The sequence below is a fragment of the Vanacampus margaritifer genome, chromosome 1 (genome assembly GCF_051991255.1).
Source record: "Vanacampus margaritifer isolate UIUO_Vmar chromosome 1, RoL_Vmar_1.0, whole genome shotgun sequence".
NCBI classification, from domain to species: Eukaryota; Metazoa; Chordata; class Actinopteri; order Syngnathiformes; family Syngnathidae; genus Vanacampus; species Vanacampus margaritifer.
In genome coordinates this window covers 66,485,660-66,512,254 of record NC_135432.1, presented here as the reverse complement: position 1 = coordinate 66,512,254, position 26,595 = coordinate 66,485,660, and the positions used below count along the sequence as shown (strand labels likewise).

General features: G+C 42.3%; 1 protein-coding gene across 11 annotated transcripts in view; it reads right to left on the bottom strand.

The window, feature by feature from the left end:
- The window catches only part of syne1b (spectrin repeat containing, nuclear envelope 1b), a 131,873-nt gene that overhangs the window by 34,478 nt on the left and 70,800 nt on the right, over nt 1–26,595 (bottom strand). For all 11 annotated transcript variants that reach the window (XM_077563023.1, XM_077563016.1, XM_077563057.1 and 8 more), the window contains 34 exons: nt 23,871–26,031; nt 22,532–22,869; nt 21,304–21,448; nt 21,001–21,219; nt 20,658–20,926; nt 20,397–20,562; nt 19,518–19,673; nt 19,297–19,449; nt 19,002–19,184; nt 18,792–18,929; nt 18,326–18,511; nt 16,692–16,814; nt 16,389–16,571; nt 15,568–15,711; nt 15,330–15,491; nt 14,065–14,205; nt 13,889–14,002; nt 13,651–13,812; nt 11,341–11,544; nt 10,709–10,876; nt 9,156–9,347; nt 7,736–7,867; nt 7,562–7,662; nt 5,869–6,022; nt 5,666–5,779; nt 5,022–5,180; nt 4,166–4,375; nt 3,880–3,981; nt 3,696–3,815; nt 3,431–3,631; nt 3,178–3,351; nt 2,951–3,082; nt 1,752–1,948; nt 1,490–1,622 (listed from right to left, as the gene is read on the bottom strand). In XM_077563023.1, the coding sequence (XP_077419149.1) occupies nt 1,490–1,622; nt 1,752–1,948; nt 2,951–3,082; nt 3,178–3,351; nt 3,431–3,631; nt 3,696–3,815; nt 3,880–3,981; nt 4,166–4,375; nt 5,022–5,180; nt 5,666–5,779; nt 5,869–6,022; nt 7,562–7,662; nt 7,736–7,867; nt 9,156–9,347; nt 10,709–10,876; nt 11,341–11,544; nt 13,651–13,812; nt 13,889–14,002; nt 14,065–14,205; nt 15,330–15,491; nt 15,568–15,711; nt 16,389–16,571; nt 16,692–16,814; nt 18,326–18,511; nt 18,792–18,929; nt 19,002–19,184; nt 19,297–19,449; nt 19,518–19,673; nt 20,397–20,562; nt 20,658–20,926; nt 21,001–21,219; nt 21,304–21,448; nt 22,532–22,869; nt 23,871–26,031 (7,636 nt within the window). The remainder of the gene's footprint in view (nt 1–1,489; nt 1,623–1,751; nt 1,949–2,950; nt 3,083–3,177; nt 3,352–3,430; nt 3,632–3,695; nt 3,816–3,879; nt 3,982–4,165; nt 4,376–5,021; nt 5,181–5,665; nt 5,780–5,868; nt 6,023–7,561; nt 7,663–7,735; nt 7,868–9,155; nt 9,348–10,708; nt 10,877–11,340; nt 11,545–13,650; nt 13,813–13,888; nt 14,003–14,064; nt 14,206–15,329; nt 15,492–15,567; nt 15,712–16,388; nt 16,572–16,691; nt 16,815–18,325; nt 18,512–18,791; nt 18,930–19,001; nt 19,185–19,296; nt 19,450–19,517; nt 19,674–20,396; nt 20,563–20,657; nt 20,927–21,000; nt 21,220–21,303; nt 21,449–22,531; nt 22,870–23,870; nt 26,032–26,595) is intronic.

The window sequence follows — 26,595 nt, the reverse complement described above, 5'->3', positions numbered from 1 at the left end:
ATCACACACCTAAAGCACCTTTTTCCAAGACACGCTGCGCGCGCATACGTTATCCGACCGATACGAATTTTAGCTCATTTTGTAGGAATTTTTCCCATCTTTAGCTCAGTGTCGAAATCTTTTTTAAGGAATGAAAGCTCTCCCCTCTGTGCGGGTTCAAAGACAGTGAGTGAATTAGGCTTCTACCGCCACTCTGTTGACCAATTAACTTTAGAGTGGCGGGAAAAAAGAAAAGTCTACTTCTATTTGCAAAAGTTTCACTTCAACTCGTCACCATGGCGACAATCTTTGCTCACTAGACGTCAAATTCTCACATTTTGTAGTCACGAGTGTCTTCTTTCAGACAAACTAACTTTCATTTGGCTAAGGTGTCATTTAGTACCTTTATTTTCCCTTTAAGCTCGGACAAGTCGGACCAACTCGCCTATCTCTGCCATGTTAATTTCAGGCGCCTTCCTCTCTCCATTTCTGATAAATCATAAGTTTTCAACCTGCTCTCATTTGGTCATTTTCTATCCGATTAAGAAAATGAGAACATGCTCGTGTTCCCCAAACCCTTGCCGTTCTAACGAGCCATTTCTTGAATCTGTATCTTCAACCGTTAAGTCGTGAGAGGCTTTTGTTCAAGGGGTGCTTCTCTCATGCAATCTCAATGGAATGTGGGGCGCGTGACGGCTCCAAGTCAAAAATGTATGTGCGCTCTTAAAGTGACAGTGACATATTTTTAGATGATGGTTAACTTCCACATTTCTTGACCGATTCCAGTCATTTAAATTTTAAACTGTTCAGCTCATTACCAAAGAGTCAGCAGTCCCATTCAAAATTTCCGCAGGAATTTTTCTAGTTTTTAATGTCCTCCTCCTCCATCCCCTCTATTTGTATGGTTGCCAATATTTTCAATTTTTCCTTAATTGGTCATTGTATAAAGATTTGAAAACTATGCATGACTGTATGACGTGAATGTACATGCCAACAAAAGGAAATGTATGTTGTTAATTGTTAAAAGCAAATATCAATTCAATAAAAAACTCAAAAAAACGGAATCAACCAAAAAGTCTTCTAAGACAGTGGTCCCCAACCACCGGGCCGCGGAACCTGTACCGGGCCGTGGGCACCTTTGGACCGGGCCGCGTCGGGCCGCACAGTTGAAAGAATAAAAAAAACGTGCTGAACTTCCGGTCAATTGATTAGCCGAGGCTTAAAAATAATTTATTTTGAAAAGTGACCAGATTCTCTCTGTTTACGACGGACTCTTGACACATGTCAAGATGCTAATAATCTCAGTCGCGTTTTGTTACCCTTGTTATGGTAGTGGACTTGCGTTTGTTGTCGTAGCCTTTTATTAATCAGCCGACGAACAGCAAAGCACCCACTGGGTTGCCGGTCCGCCAAAGTTGTGGACATGTTTGAACCGGTCCGCGGTGAAAAAAAGGTTGGGGACCACTGATCTAAGACACGAAGGACGGCAACATGACCTGTGACCCCTCACCAGAAAAGCAGAGAGGTGGTCTCGGACTGTTTCCAAGTCCTGCGGGACCAAGACCGCTTGCGTGTTCCAGAACTCCAAACGCTCCAGAGCCGACTGCAGCCATTGGCTAAGCTCTCCAAACTGTCTCTGATAGCTGGAGGGGGAAAAAAATGAAAATGGCGCAAACCTATTTGGTCAGCGGGTCGCAAACATTCGGAATTCTGGGACCACAATTCTGGGACCCCTAAGAGAGGAATTGTTCATATCCGGCGAGGTTCCAGACCTGGTCCAGTGTTTGAGGATGGCCTCCAGACGCTGCAGTTCCTTGTTGACTTTGCTGGTGTCGTCCAGCCAGTGCTCGCCCAGAACTGCCAACTGATTCTCGAGAGCGGGACAGCAGACGGACAGCAGCAGACGTTTGCCTTCTCCCAGCACCTGCTGCAGTTTGTGTTGCTGCTCCGTAAGCTTCCCCTTCAGACCCTTGCAAAAACGGCGGCAGAGGAAATAAAGTCACATTTGTGCAGATACTTGCGTACAAAAGTCAGAAAGTAAATACTCAAGTAAAGTTGAGATACTTGATGAAACCGCATTTTTTTTGCTTTGGTACAACCGAGCCCGGCTGAGTCAATTTGACTCTATATTGAGCCTATTTGGTTCCCACTCTAAAAAGAGTCAAATGTACACTTGGAAGAAAGTCAAATCAAATAAATATATAATACAATTTTCATCTCCTCTTGGATGCAAAAAGTAAGAGTTCCCCCGGTGGTAGAGTGGCAGTATCCCACCCGTGAGTGACTTAAAAAAAAAAAAATCTTACAAGTGTAAATTTTACTCTAAACTATTTGCTCCCACTCTAAATGGAGTAAAATGTACACTTGGAAGAAAGTAAAAAAATATATAAAAAAATTTTGGTCACTTGGATATAAGCAAACAGTATAAGTGGCAAAGGTCGTTCCTCAACCTTTGAGTGACACTTCTTTATTTGACTCTTTCAAGTGTAAATTGGACTCAAAACAGATTTTTTTTTTGTCCCACTCTAAATAGAGTAAAATGTACACTTGGAAGAAAGTCAAATCGAATAAATATATAATAAAATTTTTGTCAAAAAGTAAAAAGTAGGAGGAGCCCCGGTGGTCTCCCACCCTTGAGTGACTTAAAAAATAATAATTTTACTCTAAACTATTTGCTCCGACTCTAGATAGAGTAAAATGTACACTTGGAAGAAAGAAGAAAAAAATAAAAAATTTTGGTCACTTGGATATAAGCAAACAGTGTAAGTGGCAAAGCTCAGGTGGTAGAGTGGCAGTCTCAAAGCTAAAGGTCGTGAGGTCGTTCCTCAACCTTTGAGTGACACTTTTTTATTTGACTTTTTCAAGTGTAAATTGGACTCAAAACAGATTTTTTTATTGTCCCACTCTAAATAGAGTCAAATTTCCTGTGTCGGGAGCCGGACTCCTTTCTGTCCTTCCCTCACGTTTGTACCTGATACAGTGAAATCCGCTCCATCAGTTTCTCTTCCGTCTCTTCCGCTAATCCCACGGCAGGGATATTTTCCTCCACAGCCTCCAACTGGCCAACCAGGCTTTGATAATCCTGCACCAAGCGACGCCAAGTCTGACAGAAAAAAAAAAAAGTCGGATTCAGAATATGTTTTGTCAACAGGCTTTTGTGGATGAGGTGGCGGTGATGATGTTTTTTTTTTCTCTTACCTCCAGAATGCCCTCCAGCGCCACACCTTTACTGTGTGCCTGCTGCAGGACGCCGTGAGCCTGGTTTAGCGTCTCCTCCAGCACCCGTTTCTCTTTAGGAAGCATCAAGCCGCTAATTTTGCCATAATACGTCTCCGTTAAAATCATATGCGACTCCAGACCCTGGAAGAACTCCTGCAAGACATCACAGATTTTGAGTCGAACCCTTGGCTGTATTCTGGCTGTCATTCTGTGCCACTATTAAGAGTTTGACCTTGTGCTTATCCAGGTGACTCTGGACTTCCTCCACCGAGCTGGCGATGATCCTCTGATGGGCGGCCATCTTTCCTTTGGCCGTGTCCGCCAGGTCGGCGAGGTCTTGCAGGGCCCGCTCGTACTGCAGCTTCAGCGCCATGTTCTGGTTCAGCCCGCTGCGCCGAGAGCCCACGGCCATCGCCAGCTCCTCGTAGGCATCCTGACGATAGACAGCAGATCAATAATAGTTCCTGGATTTACAAGCGGCCCGGCTTCCCACAAACCTGAATTTTCACGATTTTGTCTGTTGATATCTGGTCCGCTTGCAGCGCGGCTCCTTTGCTTTTCAGTTCGGTGATCTTCAGTTCAAATTCCTTCAGGTCGTCCTCCGTGCTGGCAATGACCTGAATAAAAACCAGTGAGTCGTAAAAACGTGAGTGCACGAGCGCGCGCAAAAGTTTGCACTACCTTGAGCTGTTCTGAGGCTGGTCTGGCCATGGCTTCAGCTAGGACTTGCAAGACCTGGCACTTGGTCTCCATTAAAGCGCTCTGGAGATGTTGCAGTTCCGTCTGTATTCAACACAAAAGCACACATGGATAATTATAGGTTAAAAAAAAAAGAACACAAGAAACATCAATGTTAAAAAAAAATAGTTCTGGGAAAGTGAAATAAAATGAAGAGGAGGGGCCCCAGGACAGAGCCCTGGAGCACACCTTGGGTGAAATTAAGTTGAATGAATGGATAACTACCAACCTGGTAGGCTGTGAGTTGGTGAGTCCTGGTCCGCAAGTGGTCACAGCTTTGACCCAGAGCACCACCCAGAGCTCCCAGTCTCTCTTTCAGGCAGTTTAGACTCTCTTCCAGCAAGGCTCGCTCCTCTTGCCGCAAGCCGGATGACGCGGCGAGCAAGGTCTGGCTGAGCGTCACCTCCCCTGCCACGCGTCGAAGATGACTCTGCAACGTCTGCAGGCAAAGCCAGAAGCAGCTCAGGTCCTTGTCTGATATTGAAGCAAGACCGCTGAATCTTTCCCTGGTAGAAATCATGCTCATAAAGGTTTAGTGGAGAGCTGTCAAAATGAATCGACGAGTAATCGATTATCAAATTAATCGGCAACTATTTTAATAAGCGAGTAATCGTTTGGAACCATTTTTTTTAATTTAAAATTGACCAAAACTTCTCATTTCAACATATCAACAGTAATTGTTCACTGATTTCTGTAGTCCTTCATGGAAGAAGACTGATTATCTTCTGTGTTTAAAGACGTAGCAAACATCTGTTCTTACTTTGGAAAAAAATGACAGAACCAGTCACATAGTACAACATCAATCTCCTTTTTTTAAAATCACTATATGAATACGAAGTACAAAATACTCACCAATCACTGGTTAATAAAGAGTAATAAAAAAAAAAAGCTAAATTAAAATGAATCCGATTAGCCGATTAATCGGTTGAATAATCAATAGATTAATCGATTCTAAAAATCTTCGATAGCGACAGCGCTAGTTCCGTGACACGCAATCAACGACGAAGAGCAACCCTTAACCTTGAAATATCCAGATTGTCGGACCCAAATGACATTTCAGAATTTTGCCCTGAAAATGAGCGCACCTCCTGCTTTTGCAGCTGCGTTTCCACGGTGTCGGCCAGCAGCGGCGAGTCGGACAAGACCACGTTCTCCACGCCGTCCAACCAGGAGGAGGTGGAGGACACGGCTGCGTAGAGCTGCTGCTCCATGGCGGACGTCGGTGTCTCGCCATCGCCGTCGGCCTGTAAAAGGACAGCAGTTAAACGCAGGTTAAACCTACAATGATTTTTTTTTTTTTTTAACTCTTTGACTGCCAGACGTTTTCAGAAAAGGGATGCCGTGGGTGCCAGCCGATTTAAGCATTTTTGACTGATCTTTCAAGGTCCACAGAAAAATATGTGTTTGGACTATGGAAACGCACATACTAGCAAATGAAAGATTGGACTCTCATCTTTCATCAGAAAAAAAAGTTTGTTTCTACCTTATTCCGTTTTTCAGTAATCAACAATAGAAAATGGTTAGTTTCACCTCTGTTTTAAAAAAACGTCTTTTAACGTCTTTGGCACTCCTCCATAGGATTTTACTAAACGTTATTTAACGTTTTTGGCAGTCAAAGAGTTAATAAAGAACTAGAGGTGGGCGAAAGTTGCATATTTCTAAGTAATATATCTAACGTCTTAAAGTATCCGGTACCGGTTTACAATTATTATTTTTTTTTTATTCTAACCTGAGATTTTTCCATTGTTAGCCTAAAAGTGTCATAAAGACTCTCTAGCGATGACGCATCATCTTGAAGTTCTCCTTTTAAAAGTGGCGACGCACAAGCAGCACTGGAATAAACCTGCCGAGAAAACAAAACAAAACGATCAATTCCCGGACTTTTTCAAACCGCCATTTTTTTTTTTGCTCCCCGCACTACTTGAGCGTTACCGCCTGCTTGTGGTCCTGCTCCAGGTTCTTTTGCATCAGCTGCATTTTGGTGTTGAGCTCCAGACGCAGGCTCTCCCACCTTTGCCTCATCTGCTGCCGTGCGGCGTCGGCTTCCCGTTCGGCGAGCGCGGCTGTTGAAAACGGCTCGGAAGCGCTGCACAAATGCAAACGAAAATGGACATTCGCAATTTGTCGTCAATAAGATACACTTGTTGGTCAGTATGTAGCAGGGTGACCATATTTTCATTCCCAAAAAAAAGAGGACACTCGGCCCGGCCTCGAGATTCTTAAATGATGCTCGTTACTTGATACGGTTTAATCAAATATGTCGAATATTATAACTATTTCAAGGTATGTCTCCTCTGTATTTTCCTCAGAATTTTGATGAATCATGATTAATCACCTAATTAAAAAGGCTTTTAATCCAAAAATTTTGCCCGCCAAATTTGATGTTAATTCTTTCGACATTTAACGTCATGAGGACGTCTTCAACTTTTTTTTTTTAAATCTACTACACACTTTCATCATACTCTTTTTCTACTCAGTAAATTACTTGCATACTTTAAAATGAAAAATAAAATAAAATGGCCCCAATAGTTTGACATAAACAAATATATATATATTTTTTCTTACAATACTGAGCTCTCCAGAAAAAAAAAAAAAGAACAAATATTCTTAATGTCAGACGCAAACATTTATTAACTCTTTGACTGCCAGACGTTTTCAGAAACGGGTTGTCCCCAGTGCCAGCCGATTTTAAGCATTTTGACTGATCTTTCAAGGTCCATAGAAAATTATGTGTTTGGACTATGGAAACACACATACTACCAAATGAAAGATTGGACTCTCATCTTTCATCAGAAAAAAAAGTTTGTTTCTACCTTATTCCGTTTTTCAGTAATCAACAATAGAAAATGGTTAGTTTCACCTCTGTTTTGAAACAAACGTCTTTTAACGTCTTTGGCACTCCTCCATAGGATTTTACTAAACGTTATTTAACGTTTTTGGCAGTCAAAGAGTTAAATGCTTTCCTTGAATGCATGTTATGTTATTATTATGTTTATTGCTCCCTTTAACGTAACCGTCCACCGTCAGCTAAAGGATCATCCGCGCTCAAAATGAATAGAACTGAATGTGATTAATCTGCATTAATACATGATTAATGCAATCACTGCAAACCCTTTTGAAGTCTTGCTTGAGAAGGGAATAAATAATTACACAATGTTCTAATCCCAACCATTTTTTATATATTTTTTTAATGGGAGTCCGGTTTGTGAGCGCAGAGTGTTACCAGTGAGCTCAAATTTCCATTTTTTTTTTTTTTTTCTTTTGGGGAGAGCTCAGTATTGATCATTTGACATGTCATCATCATTGTTCTCCCTTCTCCCTTTTTTTTAAATTTAATTTATTTATTTTTTTATTTTATTTTGGTATGTGTGCGTGTGTGTGTGCGTGCGTGCGTGTAAAATGTCAAAAATGTCAAATTTCCATTTTCAATTTCAGCATCAAAAGTGCGCATCTGTGCCATGAATCCGAGTAAAGTCAATTAATTAGCCAGTCCACTTGTATTTCTAATCAAAATATAAGATGTTTGTTCACAGGAAGTGCGGTTGGATTTTGCCAACATGGAACGATTTAGCGCATTGGCCGTTCATTTCTTGCTACGAACGCAATGAGAGGATGTTGAGCATACGTGTTGCTGGCCGGCGACGCCTGCTGGATGAGGATCTCCTCCCCTCTGCTGGCTACCGACTGAAGTAACTTCTTCTGCTCCGCCAACTGCTCCTCCAACTCCTGCGCAACAAAAACGAGAAAACCGCATGGTGGCGTTTCTTTCATGGGACCGGCGCGGTTGAAAAATGTGTACCCTTTGACTCTGAAGAGTGTCCTGGTGCTGCTGGGAGCGCGTGGTTCGAGCCTGGGCCACCCAGTCCTGCACGCTGGGGCTCTGAGAGAGGCTGGAGTCGGACTCGCTGTCCTCCTGCTCTTGCGTGGAGCTCTGCACACAATGGATTGCGTTTGATCGAGATGCTTCAAAATGTGCAAATGTGCCAGATCGATGAAAATCTATCGTACACAAAATTTGTAAAGGATTTACAGAAGATCGTTAATGAGAAATGAAACATTACAAAAGTGGGTTTGAGTGTGCGCATTCAAAAATCCTGAATGTTCAACGTGGTACGGGTCAACTCGGCGGTACTGACATTCCATCTTTCAATGGCGCCCGATGAACTCGTTTGGGCAAGAATTCCGCAATTACTGTTTTTCATTGGATTATTTCATAGTCATATCGGAATTTAAGAATTTGGACTTTCCTACTGTGTTAATGTAAATTAGTGATAGACTACAGCACACAGCCAACTTGGAAAAAATAAGTAAGTAAGTAAATAAATAAATGAATAAATAAATAAGACAAATTGGCTCAAAAAGAGACCAGCTCAACTTTTTGGGTAATTTATTTAACCCAAAAAATTGGGTCAAGTGAATAACCCACAACAACAACAAAACGTGTTTATTTTATTTGCAATCCGGAAAACTGGGTTGTTTTGTTATTTAGTCATTTTACCCAACTTTTTGGGTTAAATTAAAAAAACAACAAAAGATGGATTAAAATAATAACCCAAAAGTTGGGTCGTCCCTTTTTCACCCAACAGTTTTTAGAGTGCAGAACTGTAAACAAAAAACTTTATTTGGGCCAATTGTGAAAGCTAATTTTACGTTTTACATTTTTGTACATTACGTTGTCATGTTCATCCTTAGTTTCTTCGTCGGGCGCGCCATAAGAGACTATTTATGCGTTACGTTTAAAAATACCATTTTACAAGTTTTTAATAGGGATGTAACAATAACGGCAATATCGCGATTAAAATATTGTAGTTGTCATGTTATGATTATAAAAGCAGCACATCTGTTAAAAAGGCCACCATCTGGTGGTGAGTGTATTAATGCAGTTGAATTTTAATTAGGAATGTTTTGGTCACCTACGTTAATAAAGACCCACGCTCGCCAAAAAACATGATATGATCCTTTTTTTCTTCTATCCGCTTTTTTACAATATTGTGAGTTTTTACCCAACATCATGAGCATTTTTTTATATTAGCAACCTTCCTACAATATCGGGATAATTATCATATCGTGAAGTTCATATCATGATATCATATCGTATCGTACGGATAAATTCCTACTTTTTAACGGGGCTCCCAAGGAGACAACGGTTTAGAACCGCCGGTCTCATAAGCAGGATGAAATTGGAAATCCATCAGCCAAAAGCGGCCCAACAAGCCCACCTGCATGTTGGCGTGCTTTTCCTGCAGCATCTTCTGCAGCTCCAGCAGGCCTCCCTTCAGCGTCCGCAGCCTCCTGGCCAGCCGCTCGGCCTCCACCCGGGTCTCGGCGCGACCCTGCAGCGGCAGGTTCTCGCTGTGGACGGACAGCTCGGAGAGGGCCTGCACCTTCTCCTCGATATCCAGCAGCATGTTCTGCAGCAGCAGGAAGAGAGAAGCCAGCTCAAACATGCCGCCGCCGCCGCCGCAAGTCCATTGGCGAGGGCTTAGGGCCTCGAGACCCGCTGCTTTCCCGCCGCCCTTTGACCTGCCCTTAGTGCTAATCCTTCACGTCGCATTGACCAAAGACGAAAGCCAGGCAGCGAGCCAAATGAAATGGTGCTTTTGTTTTCTGGTTTGTCAGTCGTCCCGGCTCTCAAGGATATCCCGACGGCTTTGTCGCCAATCCCGGCAGCGGGAATCTATTCGTGGTCGGACGACGACTCGCGAGAGACGTTGACATAATCTTCTTAAGAGCGGCGCTCGTGCGGCTAAGAAGCAAGCCGAGTCGATGTCCAGCTGGAGGCCTCTCAACACTCTTGTTTACCTACTTAGTAGGTGCAAGCCCCTCCCACCTCAAAAATGATCGAATTTTACTATAAGCTGCCGAAAAGATGCGTATTTACATGCAATGTTATTCTGCAAGAACTTTTGCTGTTTTTTTGCCACATTTCTCCATCCACATTTCTCAACCAATTGAAAAAATGCAAACATCAAGAGATTCGCAAAATTGCGGCCAGTCGGGCTATTACCCGTATTAAAAATACTTCTACATACTCAAGGATCATCAATCTTTTTAAAGCCGAGAGCTACTTCTTGGCTACGGATTAGCATGAAGGGCTGCCGGTTTGATGCATTATTATTATTATGGCTGGAAAAGAAATATCAGTTTAGTCGACCACAAAAATTGGTTGACACGAAAATTTCTGCCTTGAAGCGGGAGCGGGGAAATTAGCCAATTAATCGACAGGATAATGAATTCTGAAAAGATGTGTTAGTGAAAGGCCTAATGACATTTATTTATATCAAGACTCTGATCCCGTTAATGATTTTTCACCAATAGGAAACAGATAAAAAAATGTAGCACTACTTTTATAAAATGCTTCCATTGTTTACATTTTGAAATCACTTATAAACAGAAGCGTTCACTTGAGAAAAAAAAACTCTTTTTTTGGCCGTTGTTTTTTTCACAATTTCTTTTTAATTTCTGTTTTCGAATGATTATTTTTTCAGAATGGATTTTTTAAATCCTTTTTTCTGATTTTCCCCCCGTTTTTTTTGAGAAATTTCTTTCTGTTTTTCAGAATATGTTTTTCTTTTTTCTGCTGTATATTTTTTATGACCAAAAAACAGAAATAGATTTAGATATTAAAAAACATAAATATTGAAACAATGAAGCCTGGTGAACTTCTTTTTTTTTTTTTTTTTTTACTCATGTGGTGACGTTTGGTGACGTCGACTTCTGTGTCATTTCTTTTAGCGATGGCGTCTCCCGAAAGGGATCTCAAAAAGCCCACCTGACAAGACGCCAGCTGTCCTTCCGCGTCCGTGTCCTGCGCTTCCAGGATGACGGCGGCGGAATGACGTGTCCGGGCCAACCAGCGGTCCAGCTCCTCCGCTCGGTCCTGATAGCGCCGTAAAGCCTCGTCCTGGCGTTGGCCTTCGAGCCGATCGATGACGCGTTCCTGCGGCGGAATTACGTCCATACTTACATCCGTACTTGTGGTCATCGCGTAGGTCAGCGTTTCTCGACCTCAAAATGATGAATTCCAATTAGCATGGATATTTGACATCTCTAGCCGGCAAATTCCACCCAGCCACTAAAAAATTGTTCATCATTGCCTATAATAAGATTTTGACAACCGTGAGCCGTAAACCGTAAAAGTATCGCGGCATTAAAATCACAGCTCTAAAATGTCCTTTTTTGTAATATTTGGGGTAATAAAAACAGCTCTTTCTTTCATTCAACACAATCACAAAATATAGCATACGTTGACATTCTTCTTCTGTTTTAATTCTTCTTGGCAATTCACACTGTACCATCAATGGTGAGCTATTTTTAGAACGGACCCCACTTACTCGTGCACGTACTTTCGGATGTATAAAGGGAATCAATAGTGTCGTTGTTTTTCCTTTTTCAACGGCGTACCTCCAACAGCTGCCGCTTCCCCGAAGCCTTCATGTGGATGGTGGCCATCCTCTCGGCGAGGACGGCCAGCGAAGACTGCATGGCCAGCTGGTCGGCCATGTCCGAGTCCGCGGCAGAATGGGCGGCCGCGCTCATGTCTTGGCTGAAGCTCGTTTGGAGCCAGTCGATGTCCTCTTGCACGCTCTGAATCTCGTGGATCAGACCCTGCAGAGACCAACAATGCACAATTCAATAGAATAAACGGCATTTGGAAATGGGAATTCTCACAGTGAAATTCTGCCCAGTAAAAATAGATAAAAAAAATACTACCCTTATCGATATTAACTCATTCTCCCCCAGCCATTTTACTGAAGCAACCCACTTCGCTCCCGGACTGGATTTTGACTGATTTTGCAAGGCCCACAGAATATTATGTTCTATGGCTATAAAAACATGGAACCTACCAAAAGAAAGATTAGAGTCTCTTCTTTCATCAGGGAAAAAAAAGAGTATATTTCTATCTGTTTCCGTTTTGCAGCAATTAGCATTAGAATATAGCTAAGTTTCATCATTATTCACAAATCTGTTTAGAACAGTGGGTAAATGAGCTTTTTTTTCAACATGGCCCTGGTTGATCTCTTTTGCTCTGCTGCCACCCGCTAGACGTTTTTGTGATAACTACCATTTCTTCAACCGTTCTCTGCAGTTGAGTGGCTGCATCAAAGCCTTCTGTATGCTCCAGTATAAAAAAAACACATTAAAAACCTAATAAAAAAAAAAAAAAAAACATCTTTGGGACACTTGAAAATCGAACGTATTCATACGTTTTGGGGAGCAAATGAGTTCATGTAAGAAAATACTTTTAAATTCATATGAGCAACAAATTAAAAAAAAAAAACAGTAAGATAAAAAAAATAGCCTTTAAATTTTTATTTTTATTATCTTATTTTCTCATGAATTTATAGGAAAAAAAGAGATACTAAAATAATCAATTCATGATTTTATGGATCAATATCAGGCTCAAAAAGGAAAACCGATTCGATATCGACGATATGATGAACAACACACCAAAAGAAAGATTAGAGTCTCTCCTTTCATCAGGGAAAAAAAAGAGTATATTTCTATCTGTTTCCGTTTTGTAGCAATTAGCATTAGAATATAGCTAAGTTTCATCATTATGCACAAATCTGTTTAAAACAGTGGGGGAAAGAGCATGTTGCAACATGGCCCTGGTTGATCTCTTATACTCTGCTGCCACCTGCTGGCCGTTTTTGTAATAACCACCATTGCTTCAAGCATTTTCTTCAGTTCTGAGGCTGCATCAAAGCCTTCTGTACAATCCAGCATTAAAAAAAATATTTAAAAAAACATAAATACGTCTTTGGGAGCATGGTAATAATAAAAATAGAACATATTTATACGTTTTTTGGAGCAAATGAGTTAAAAGCATTAAGAATAGTTATGAAAAATTGTAATTATGAAGTACAAAACTAGTATTTCCCCAAACAGTAGCTAGCTTTATATATTTATTGACTAATCTGAAGAAAGTCTATATTATTTATTTGGGAAAAAAGACAAATAATTTAAAAAAAATTGTAATATTATCTTTTATTTACAATAAATGGCCTTTTCTTTAGTTTTAGTTTCTTTAGCCATTTCTGTTTTATTTATTTCCCACAAACAAATATTCATAATTCAAAACACTTTTTAAATTATTATTAAATATTAACAAATTTCACAATTATAAATTGCATTTGATATGATAAATGTGTCTCCTAAAATAAACAGCAAATATTTTTCTGTGGTTGCAGAAATAAAAAAAGATCTCATATTTTTGTCATGAATTTGAATTACTTGTCATTTATTTTTTTTTACAAATAATGATATAGAAACATTTCATATTACAATATAGCATGTATAGTAGTGGTCAAAGTAAAGTGCAAGTACTTTTAAGTAAATAAATAGAAAAACGTTAGCTTTGATATAGAATTTTTTTCTTCCAATTAATTATACTTATGTAGTGGGCTCATCTATGACAAAAAAAATTCTTTAAAACAAATATCAAAATAATCCAAAATATTAATTACAATATAATATGGACAGTAGAGTGCAGGTATTAAAGGTGTTCAAGTGCACTAGAATTTGAGTATGCAGCTCCCTATTTGTGGAGCTATCAATATTATTTTATTTTCATTTTAAAGCAGAACGGTAGCATATCATGCACCGCCCTGACTAATCAACGGGTACTCCAAGTGCTGTACTCCAACGAGAGCTTCTATCCCGCACAAACAGAACCTTCCGTGCCTGTGGAATGACAAACGAGGCACCGACCTGGTGTGTTGTCATGTGACTATCTGGACTTGTGTCCGCCTCCAGCGGCTCGCTCAGCTTGGCCTCCAGCGTTTCCATTTTGGCCGAGATGGACTGCAGCGAGGCCTGGTAGTGCTGCTGCTTCTCCAGAGCTTCGTACAGACTTCTCTGCTTCTCGCTGATCTGTCCACGGCAGGACACGCACGGTGGATGGGAAAGTGGCACTAAAACACGAGATCCTTCTTTAAAGTCTACCTACCACATTTTTTAACGTCTCCCACGAGCGCTGCAGGTCGTCCAGGTTGGCCACAGACTCAAACGTCGGGTCGTACAGCTCTTGAACCGGCGCTCGTTTAAGCGCGCCCCTTCCGGCCTGAGAGGAAACATTTGCATGATGACGGCAGGATTTCCTTGCAGATTTGCCGAAGGACATACCTTGGCAGTCGCAAGATCGCCGTGGGCGACCGGCGAGGGCGAACGACACGTGGGCGGGGAGGACACAGAGCTGATGGTGCCCTCCTCGCCGGATTCCTCGGTGACGGGAGACAGGAGGGTGTGGCAGCGGCCTGCCGTCATCTGAGCACACGGAAGGACATGCAAGAAGCAGCGAGAGGGCATGAAAGGACTGCGCGCATTTCCACATTTCAATGTCATCTTATAACAAAATGGGCTATTTGTAGCAACATGGATGTAAAAATGAGCGCTAATGAATTGACATTGTAGCAAATTCCCGCTGTCGTTAAAAGCGAGGATTGTTTACATTTTACATTCTCATAAACGGAAGCTTATTGCGTTCACAAACAAAACTCAGTTGTTAATCATAATTTTTTTGGCACCTTCTTTTTTCGATTTTTTTTTAAGTTTCTGTTTTCCCCATTTTTTGGGGGGGATTAAATTAATGTTTTTTTCAGTTTTTCTGAATATTTTTTTAGTTTTTTTCCCTAGTTTTTTTGGATGAATGTTTTTTTTCTTCAGTTCTTCACAATATTTGTATCTTTTTTTTCCCGGCAATATATTTGCAGTAGTCAATCACAGGGCGTGTATTATTTTAATTAGGTATAAAGCATTGTATTATTGGATCAAGGTTATAGTAGTTTGGGATATTTTATGATACTTTCTATTTAGTTTTGCTTTGACTTTTGTTGTTTAATTTCCGTTCATTTCTAATTAGTTTTTAGAGCTGGTTTGCTGTTTTTTTATTTTTGTATTATTATTTTGTCAAAAATTATTTTCGTTTAGTTTTTATTCGTTTTAGTATTAGGTTGTTGTTTTTTTGTAACTATATGCTGTATTTTTCAAGTGCAAGATAACACCCCATAAAAAAGGTCTATTTGACCTTCCATCTTCTATCATTTAAAATGGGATGGAAAAAAAGGACATTTTTACTATAATCAAAGTTAGTTTTATAATATAATATAATAGAGTTTTATTTTATTTATTTATTTATTTTAGCCTTTTTTTTCCAATTTCAGTTTGAGCTATTTTGTTAGTTTTTTTGTAACTATAACAACCTTAGGCTGTTACTGAAAGGTACAGTATTTCTAAAATTTAACTTTACATGCAAATAACCAAAATATTAGGGACAGGTATGACTATGATGCGGTGCAGTTCTACACCTGCATGAACTACAATCACAATGAGCAAATATTATCCATGTATTCCTATTATTCCGCATTACTATTAGATTCTTTGTATTTTACCATCACGGCTGTCCTCTCCTCCTCCATGCCGGGCAAGCCCCCGTCCACGTCGCTGACGGTCAACAACAGCGTGGCGTGCTTGGCCTTCACCGCCAGCATTTTGCACTTGGAGTTGAGCGAGGCGATCTGCTCCTGGTAGCCTTTGATCCTTTGGGCCAGCTCCTAAGAAGAGAATAACCGGCGTTGGCTGTTGGTGAGGTTTCAGTCCCACTCGATTGGAATGTAGCGGTGGAATTACTTCGTGGTGGAGGATCTGCGCCTGAAGCTCCTGGATGTTGCTGGTGGTGATGGGGCGGTCCTGGATGACGCGGTGCGCTTCCTCGATCAAGCCCTGCAGCTCCCTCACTTCCTGTTCGTACTGCTCGTACTGCACCACTGCCTCCTGGAGAGATTTAATGGCAAATGAGGATTTGGGATATTTTTCCTGCGCATATCATTTGGAGGTGGCCACCTCAGCCTAATCTCTGTTAGCATGAAAACTGTTAGCATATGACTAGCATTGCACTAGTTGTCTTTTTTATATATTTATATATTCCAATTTTTGGGCAGTTGAAAATGCAGTTTTTCATCACTTTAACTGGTTTTACAAGCATTTACTTTCACCACATCCCGTTAGGGACAATAATTGTACCCTAAAATATTTGTTTGCCACTATTTCAAATCCATTTGTTGTGAACAAAATGTATAAGAACAACAAAATGCAGGGGCCATTTTGTATCCAATTTGACAAGATGACTAGAGGAAACATTTGCCACACGGATTTTACAGCAATAAAGGGCCCTTAGGGAAGCCATTAAAAAAACAGAAACAGTTTGATATATCATAAATCAAGTTAAATAAAAATAAAAACAGAAACTGATAAAAGCTACAAAAACAAAATCCTTGTTTCGCTAGTGATTTATTTATTTTGAATTGAATTTTCACAGGTTACTCTCTCTTTTTTAAAATCTGTTTAGATTTGTCTTTTAATTGCTCTTTGAATAATATATATATTTTTTTACTACGTTTCGATATTGTTCACACAATGCTCGAATCTTGCTGTGGTGACAGTTGTCGAACCTGAAGGATGTTGCACTGCTGGATGGCCACGTGCTGCACGTGGCTGGCGTCTTGCTGCAGACGAAGCGCCGTGCGGCAAATGGCCAGGTTGGGCATCACCTCTTCGGGCACCCGCAGAGCGCTCTGGCACAGCTGCACCGCCTGCACCTGCTGCTTCAAACTCTCCATGTCTGCCATCAAACGCTGACAAAAAGGAAAAGACAAAAAAATTCCATGGCAGGTTGAGGAAAAAAGACTAACATAAAGAAAAAGTGAAAAAAGGGATGGTCTTGACTTTTTTCCACTTCTGTTCTGATTTGTTACCTGTCTCTGAAGCAGCTGTTCTTTGAGGCTCTGGCGTGCCAGCTCAGGTGATGTTAGCGTGGATTGGACTTGCTCCAGAGCGACGTGCAACGCCTTCACCTCACATTCCAGCGCTTCCATACTCTGAGGACATGGTCAATTTGATACGTTTTATTAGGCCTGGGTGAATTATCAATTTTATTTATTAATTAAAATGTATCAACTAAATTCAGTAATATTTGTTTGTATTGTCTTAAAATCAAAGTGTCATTTCTTCATTTGTTGTTCCATGAATTTTATTTTATTTTTTTACCATGTATTGATCGAATGTGAGATGTGTTCTCAATTACTGTACTTTACATGTTTTCCACCACTTGTTTTAACATGATACGTAAAAAAAAAAATCTGTGGAAGTTGACACAAAAAACAAGTTTAAAGTTTAAGTTTAAAGTTTAAGTTTAAAGTTTGAGTCTAAAGTTTGAGTTTAAAGTTTAAGTTTAAAGTTTGAGTTTAAAGTTTGAGTCTAAAGTTTGAGTCTAAAGTTTGAGTTTAAAGTTTGAGTTTAAAGTTTAAGTTTAAAGTTTTAGTTTAAAGTTTGAGTTTAAAGTTTGAGTCTAAAGTATGAGTTTAAAGTTTGAGTTTAAAGTTTGAGTTTAAAGTTTAAGTCTAAAGTTTGAGTTTAAAGTTTGAGTCTAAAGTTTGAGTCTAAAGTTTGAGTCTAAAGTTTGAGTTTAAAGTTTGACTTTAAAGTTTAAGTTTAAAGTTTAAAGTTTAAGTTTAAAGTTTGAGTCTAAAGTTTGAGTCTAAAGTTTGAGTCTAAAGTTTGAGTCTAAAGTTTAAGTTTAAAGTTTGAGTTTAAAGTTTGAGTCTAAAGTTTGAGTTTAAAGTTTGAGTTTAAAGTTTGAGTCTAAAGTTTGAGTTTAAAGTTTGAGTTTAAAGTTTAAGTTTAAAGTTTAAGTTTAAAGTTTGAGTTTAAAGTTTGAGTCTAAAGTTTGAGTTTAAAGTTTAAGTTTAAAGTTTGAGTTTAAAGTTTGAGTCTAAAGTTTGAGTTTAAAGTTTGAGTCTAAAGTTTGAGTTTAAAGTTTAAGTTTAAAGTTTGAGTTTAAAGTTTGAGTCTAAAGTTTGAGTTTAAAGTTTGAGTTTAAAGTTTAAGTTTAAAGTTTGAGTTTAAAGTTTAAGTTTAAAGTTTAAGTTTAAGTTTAAAGTTTAAGTTTAAAGTTTGAGTTTAAAGTTTGAGTTTAAAGTTTGAGTTTAAAGTTTGAGTCTAAAGTTTGAGTTTAAAGTTTGAGTCTAAAGTTTAAGTTTAAAGTTTAAAGTTTGAGTCTAAAGTTTGAGTTTAAAGTTTGAGTTTAAAGTTTGAGTTTAAAGTTTGAGTTTAAAGTTTAAGTTTAAAATTTAAGTTTAAAGTTTAAAGTTTAAGTTTAAAGTTTAAGTTTAAAGTTTAAGTTTAAAGTTTAAAGTTTAAGTTTAAAGTTTAAGTTGAAAGTTTAAGTTGAAAGTTTAAGTTTAAAGTTTAAGTTTAAAGTTTAAGTTTAAAGTTTAAGTTTAAAGTTTAAGTTTAAAGTTTAAGTTTAAAGTTTCAATTTAAAGGCATACTGTAATGTAGGCCCTAAATTAGTACAACGTGACGAAGAGCAGAGGCTGAGATTGCGCACCTTCTCCGCATCCTCCAAACTTTGCAGCCGCGTCTTGATGCTCTGCTGGAGCTCCTCAGTGTGTCGGCTGAGCTCGCACACCTGCTGGCTCATGGACTCCACCTGCAGGACCTCGGACAGGAGCTCCACTTTCTCCGCCATGGACTCGAGGTCACCGTGGAGGTCGCAGGACTCTCGCAGAACAGCCTGGCAAGGAGACCAAAACAGTGTTTGTGGGTGAAGGGTGAGAATCCATCCTGCGTTAGATCGGGACCAGCTAGACCATTAATGGGTTTGTGTTGGGTTGGGAACGGCGCTTAAAAAATAAACCCGCGCAGAAGTCGAGGAAAGATCATCCAGAAATCACGTTGTCAAACTTATGAGCTCAAGATGTTGAACTGAACAGATGTAGATGAGGTTTAATAAAATGGTTACTTTTACTCTTTAAAGAATCCCACGGCCGATACCGTGTCTGTCTGCCACCCACCTGGTACATGCGTATCTGCTCCTGTAGGTGAACCGACGAATTCCAGATGACGTTCGCCCTCACCAGGCTCTTGGCTTTCTCCGACCACCTCACGATGAAGTCCAGCATCTCGTGGTATTCGTCCAAATAGCAAACAGCCTGGACAGCAAATCAAATGGTGAGAAACTAAGAGACACGGACAAGCAATGACCCATTTTAAGGGTTCAAAACCTTTTTGAGCCAGTTGTTGCGGCAGTCGGCGAGTCGGGTGGTGTGATGGTGCATCTCCGAAAGCTTCCCGATGGCGTCGCTTAGCTGCTTGGCCAGCAGAGGGTTACGGCGGCCGAAATCCTGCACGGCCGCGTCCAGCTCGGAGAGAGTCCGTCCGCAGCAGTCCAAGTCCTCTACGAGACTCTTGACGCGTGAAGAAAAACAACCGACAAATCTCATAAGCCAACCCTCATTATCGCAGGTGATCCATTCCAGACCGAAAACGCCAGGATAAAGAGACCATGTAGACATGTACCTTGACTTCTTCTTTGGCTTGGTCAACCTCTGGAGATTTGTCCTTGAATTTGGCAGAGATGGCTTTTAATTTCTCAGAGACCTCATGGATTCTGGAACTGAACTCCTCTTTGATTTCTCTGGTTTTCTGGATGTCTCTCTCTTTGGAAAGAACCTAAAAGGCACCAAATGAAAAATGCTTCAGGGTTCAGCATCGACCTTCACCAAAAAATAGCAGCGCACCTGATCCTCAATGGCCCCCAGAGCCAGCGAGACCTCGGCCAACTGCATGGAGATTTCCGAAGGCAGGATGGTGTAGAGGTCCAGGTACTTGCTCTGTTGCTGCTCGGCTAATTTGTCCACATTCTGACGGTAGGTGATCACGTCTTCGTGGACTACCTGCACACGTCAGGTAGATGAGGTTTTGGGAAAAAAAATATTAAGAAATGAGCGCAGATTGCAACGGATGTATTTGTCAGTTGAAGATGGCTTGCTCTGACCAGACAATCAGAAAATGCTGACGTTATTGAGGGCTGAGAGATGAATTTGAAAATCTAATTGGTTCAAAACAAAAACAGTCCCTTTGCTCGTGTGGCTTAGGCTTCATGAGCCAGCACTGATTCTGAAGGCCCTGGGCAAATTAGAATGACGTGGTAACACATAGAGGCTGAAATCTGATTGGATCCCCCCCAAAAAAATCCAATAACCACTAAGAAGTACAGGGAGCAGATCACCATTTTCAAATATATTCTTCACTATTTTCCTGAAAATCCCAATGACTATTGCTATCAATGTTAATTGACGTCAATTATGTGTTGTTTTTTTCAACGTGCTCTGTGAATTCGATTTAATGTGACAAACGCTTTGATCATTTACGTCATTCTTGAAAACGTTGTATTTTCTAAGATCCGCCATGTTGTCATGTCATTTTCTCTACGGGATACCATTGAAAAGAGTTACAATGCTGCCATCTGCTGGCCATAGTTAGTGGGTGTTTTTTGATTTTTTTCAGCTCATTCATTAAACCAGAGCAAAGTCGTGCTGCTCATTGAAAAAAAAAAAAGTCAGGATAAAGAATCAAATTTGAACTTGGATCTTTTCTACGTCCACTTTCGTTCATACCTCCAGTTCTTGAAGCAGAGAGTCGATGTCAGGCGTGGGGTTGAAAAGTAGCTCCCTGGTCTCCTGGATCCAGGCTTTCACGACGCTGAGCTCTCGCTCCACTTCCTCTCTGTCCCTCAGTTCCTGAGCGGCCTGAGCTCGCTTGGTCCTGCACTGCGTCAGGAGGCTTCACACAAATACAAGAAATGAAGCAAGTGACGCAAACATTTATACGCTGAAATCCAAAAGTTGTTTTTTTTTTATACAGCGGTGTGGCGTTACCTGTCCATCTGCTCCTGCACCGCCCTGATCTCCTTCAGGCTGGGGAGCTCTTCCTGCTCGCTGGTGGGCGACGGCGCCTCCACGTCGTGCAGCAGGCTGAGGGCGTACTGGCGAAGCAGAGTCAGCGACGACAGCTCTCTTTCCAAATCTTGGCTCAGCACGTCGTTTTGCTCCAGCAGAGACTGCAGGGTGGCCTTGGAGGCCTTCTCCACAGCGCTGTCCGGCACCCGACCCCGCAGTTCGTCGGCGACCGCTCGCACCTTCGTCATCTTTTGCCACCAGACAATAATCCCTTGCAATCAGTATGCCTTGAGTCGATCCCGGACTGGTGTGCAGTACTTACCTTCTCCTTGAAAGTCCTCCACTCCTGCGCCGTGTCCTCCAGAACCCGCTCCTGACCGCGGGCCACGCTGCGGAGTCGGGTCCAGCGCTGCCACACGGTGGTCATAGAGCGGCTGATGGTGGCCTTGCTGGCGTCGCTGCCCACCTGCTCCAGTTGAGCCGCTTGCTCCTCCAGACCGCTCAGTTTCTCTTGGAAGCCGTTGACAAGAGAGACTAGGGTCTGTCAAATTAAAAAAATAATAATAATAATAAAGGTAAGAAGGGAGTGGGGGAAAAACTCAACTTGTGTTGTGGGCTTTCCTACCCGGTGACTGTGCAACTTGTCCTCGGCCTCTTGGCTCGTTGCTGCCTTTGCGGTGGAAAATTGGGTGAGCTTCTTTTCAGCTTCGTTCATGATTTCAATGACGGTCTGCCGCGCCTCCTGGTACGACTTCCACTGAGCCCCGCAGCTGGTAAAAAACATTCAGCAGGCATTGTTGAGATTTTCAAACTTTTCAGGTCCGGGGACTCCTTACGGGGAAGGATTTTTCCAAGGACCCCCTCATAAATGCAATTCTATTAACTAACATGCATACCACTAAATGCTAAAGGAATTAAAAATTATGAGGGGGGAAAGTGAATTTTAATTTAGAAATAGACTTTATTCTTACTTTGGGGTTGCCAGATTTATGTGATGATTACAGTGATGGACCGATATGTTTTAGGCAGATACCGATTAACCGATTAAGGCTGCGCTTCTACCGTTAAAGCCGGGAGCGCGTGACCACGCGTCTCGCCTTTAAACCCAGGAAAGCCGATATGTCATGTTGTTGTTTTGACCAATTCTTGCTCGCTTAGCCGATTAAATGAATCAGAATATACACAGGAGGGTGACGCGGGCCTCGTAGCATGTCCTGGAATTTTATTTGAGCGTTTATGGTTGATGCAAATTGGCAGGAGTTATGAAATAAATGACGCGATTGACGATGGCGCGGGAGGAATTCCAATCAGTGTCAGCATCATTTTTTTATAAAGTGGAAATGTAAATACATCCATAAATTAAAGTTGCAATGCGAATGTAGGTAATTTTTGCCAGGGTTCGTAAAAGGTTTCAAAAGATCTTTGTAATTGTCTGAATTTGTTCGAAATCATAAAAATTGTCTGCGTCATCTTACAAATCCTGATGAAAACCCTAAATTCACTACATTCGTAAGCATTCACCGCTCAGTGAGATAACAGCTTTATCGTCTTTCATATTTGTAAAAAGGCAGATGCCGATATTTGTCAAAATGCAAATATTGGCACCGATAATTGGCCTGGCCCACATTCGATCGATCCCTAATACATTATAATCATATCAGAGCTTTTCATTGGCCCAAAGCTAAGATAGGGAGGAGAAATGTGTCTATTGTATTGGCATACCAGTCCTATATGTGAGCATGCACTTCCTTAAAATGAAACTTTTCAAATTATTTTGTGGACCCCTTAGCTATGTCTCACAGACCCCCAGGGGTCCCCGTACCCCAGTTTGAGAAGAATTTTGCTCCCACTACCTGTGCAGAACATCCTGGTGACACTGCAGCTGATCCCGTACTTCCAGGCCTCTCTGCTTGGCTGATTCCACGCTCACCCGCAGCTGCCCTTTGGCTACGGGGTTGATCAGGTCCTCCAGCTGGGGCACGAGGATCTCCAGCTCTTCCAGGTGGATGCGGAACTCCTGCTCAGTGGCCACGATGCCGTCCTGCTGCCTCAGACACTCCTCGTAGTTCTCCACGTCCACGCCCAAGCCGGCCTGCTGCAGGAAGGACACGGCGTCCTCCAGCCATTCGCAAGCCGCCTGCATCCGGAAGTGGTACTTTTGGCACAGCAGCAGGGCCTGCTCCAAGGTCACCTTCACAACAAAGAAAGGTACGTAACACACACTTGGGTTTTGCACGCGATAAAAAAACAAAAACAATCCTACCCTTTAAACCTAAACCCTGGTCTTAAAATCTTCAAACTAAACACCAATCCTAAACCCCAAGTGTAAAGAATTGGATTAAGAATAAATGCTAAATCTTAAAACCTTAAACCTAAACACCAACACTAATTCAAATTTTAAAACCCAATCCTTCAGATCTAACCATAAACGCCAACCCTCAACGTTAAAAACAACCATAAGCCTAAGTAAGAACCCTTTTCCATCATCCACAATGGGAAAAACTGATCATCTGGGCCCAGTATTTCAAAAATGTAAATCCAGATTAAACTGATTCAGATGACCAAATCCCATTTTCCTGATCCACGGATCATGATTTTCAAATCCCGGTATTTTTAAATTTTGCTGGATTGGATCGGAATAATCCTGATCCTCTCGGATTGAGACTTCCAAATCCATCCCACATAAAAAAGGGACGACTATTTTGCACATTTTTGTGACTTCCACTTTTCTTTCGTTATTTAATTTAGTTTTTTTTTTTTTTTTTTTTACATTTGTGGAATTTTAAATTTTTCAGTAAACAAAAACTACATAATGAGGTTTCATTTATTACAAATATTTCTTTACACTATTAATTCCAGGAAATGGAAAAGATACTTATTTATTGATGAAAAATGTGAAATTAATAAATGGAATTACAATTTTACCCTGAGGTGGGATTAATTTAATGCTAGTTTTCAGGATCAAAATAATTCAGATTTGGGACTGAAGTTTTGAAATACCCAACACGGGCTCAAATCTGAATTAAAGGCGGGATTGCATTTCCAAATCTGGATTAGATTTTTCAAGATTAAATGTGGTTTAAAATACCCAATTTGAGATCAGATCTGGCTTTAATCTAATCCACCAGGTCTACGGGCCCTGAATTTCAAACAGATGTGAGGTGCCAACTGAACATAGACGATGAGTTGTACCTGTTTGGAACTCAGTTGTTTCTGGACATCTGCTTGCAATTTTGCCATTTCTCCAAGACTGGCGTCCACGTGTGTGGGCGCCAGCTCGTTAGCGCTGGTGTACTTGTGCTTCTCCCTGCTGCTCAGAGCCGCCACGATCCTCAATTTGGACTGAACTTCTTCCTGCATGATTTGCTGCTTCCTGATCTCTTCCTGCACCTTCTCCACCCGCATGTCAACGGTCACGGCAGAATCCAGCTCGTCCCGGACCCGCTGCAGCCAGGCCAGTGTCCTCTGCATCTCCGTCTCAAAGTCTTTACTCTGAACGAAGCGGTTCTCGCACTCCTCGATCAGGTCGCCGACCGCCGCCTGCAGGGACCGCAGCTCCTCCTGCCACAGGACCACTTGTTCCTTTGAGGCGTTGTGGACCGTCTGGTCCAAACGTGGAGCGCGAGTGCCCATCTGCTCCATGAGCCGGGAAAGGTGCGAGTTGGCACTCTGGAGGCTCCCCGCCAGAGCGTGGTAGTTCTTTAGTCTCTCTTCGGCGGACTGAGTCTCGGTGTTGACCTTCACCAGCTGCTCCTTGGTGGCCTTTAACTCGGAGTCAACTTGCATGGCCATGGCCTTTTGGTCCTCGAATGACTCCAAGGTTTCCTCCAGATGCTCCACCTTCTGCTCCACAAGCCTCTTCAGGCCATTGTAAAGGCTGGTGAGATGGCTCATTTCCTCGGGGCACCACGGTTGCCCGGTGCTGCGGAATCCTTCCTTCTTCTGGTTGAGCTCGCTGACAGCGAGGCCCAGGTTGCTCAGGTCGGCTTGGATGGCTTTGTAGTCGCCCTGCAGGCTGACCACCTCCTCCGTTTGCAGGCCGACGGGCTGCGTGCCCAGATGGTTGAACTGCTCCTCGAGCTCCTCCAGAGCTTTCTGCGTCACGTCGATGAAAGAGGTGTACTCGTTCCTGGTGAAAATAGCCTGCTGGATTTTTTCCTGCTTCTCTTTGGCTAAAGCTAATATGTTGTTGTATTGCTGTGGGAGCGTGTTGAGTTTTTCATCCAAGTAGCAGTGGTCCACTTCGTTGAGGGTGGGCAAAATTTCCTGGCCAGCTCTTTGCACAATGAGGAGGAGGTTCTCGTACTCCACCGCCTGCTCGACTATCTGCTGGTATTTGAACAGCTGCGCCTCCAATTCGGTGTCGCCTACCATGAGATTGATTTCAGGAAATGTGATGATGTCAGCTTGTTTTATCCACTGGCATATTTTTTCCAGGTCAACCTTGAAGTACTTCCTAGAGACAAAGACCTTCTCCAGTTCCTGAAGTTTCTGGCCACACCTGTGCAGCGTTTTATCAAAGATGTTTTGCAACTCTTGCAGCTTTGTGAGAATCTCGTTCCTCTCTTCCTCGTTGGCCTCCCTCATCAGGTCCCTCCCCTGAGACCACAGGGACGTCAGCTCACTCTGGTAAGCTTTCAAACTGCTTTGGATGTTCCGACAGCTTCGGACCTGCTTGGCGAGGTCCTCGGGCAGCAAGGCAATGTATTCTTCAGCCTGGGCCTTTTTCTCATTCTGCTGGACCCAGGAAATGGACTGGCTGACGGCCATGAGGAAGTGAGTCCTCTCGGTAAACGCCTTGCTTAGGTGTTTCCTGCGCTGCGCCACTTTGACGCTCAGAGACTCAACTTCGGACTGCGTGTGGGAAATCAGCTGCTGCAGACGCTGACGTTCGCTGAGACCCAGACGGGCCAGGACCCTGTCGGAGTCGGCCATAGCTTGGGCCAGCAGGAGCTGCTTGGCCTCCAACTCGCTGCAAATGCTCAGGTGGTCGAAGAGGAAACTCTGAGCCAACTCCGGAGGAGGACTCATTTTCATAGCCTCGGACAAGGCGGGCTGCTGCTCCTCGGCCCAATCGCGAGCCTCCCGCAGACGAGCTTCCACCTGGCCCATTTCCTCGAGGGTCACCACAGAGTCCTGGATTTTCCTCTCAATCAGGTTTTGCATTTGGGACCATCGCTGTTCAAAGTGGCTGATCTGCTCTTTGACCAGTTCCTTGTCGTCCAGGTTCAAGCACTGGATGACTTTTTGCTTCTGCTCCTTTAGTTCTTCCAGCGTACCCTTTTGTCCTTCCAAGTCTACTGCCAATTTGCGCAACGCTTCCAAATGCTGAGAAGAACTTTCGGCATCAGTTCTGTGTCAAAAAAGAAAGAATATATTTTATGGGCCCACTGGAGAGACCGAGCAACTCCTACATAGGACAGTAGCCTCTTTGGATTCAGAATCAACAGTTCATTGGCATCTCAAAAAGACCGGACCTTACTTCAAGGACAGCTAAGTCTAAATTCTGGAGAGGGAGGCTGCTGGTTTGAAAGAGGAATAACAGAAGCCAGCAATGTCAAAAGGAGGTTGTCTTGAAACCTTACAGAATCGAAACCATGAAAATAACACCAAGGTACATACCAAACCATGATTTTTGGTGTATGCCTAAAAATGCACTTTCATAACCAGCCTCCTAAGGGAAGCTTTAGCAGGGAAGCCCAGACTTCCCTCTCCCCAACCCCTTCACCCAGCTCCTCCGACGGGATCCCAAGGCGTTCCCAGGCCAGCCGAGAGACGTAGTCTCTCCAGCGTGTCCTGGGTCGTCCCCGGGGCCTCCCGCCGGTAGGACATGCCCGGAACACCTACCCAGGGAGGGGTCCAGGAGGCATGCGAACCAGGTGCCCGAGCCACCTCAACTGGTTCCTCTCAACGTGGA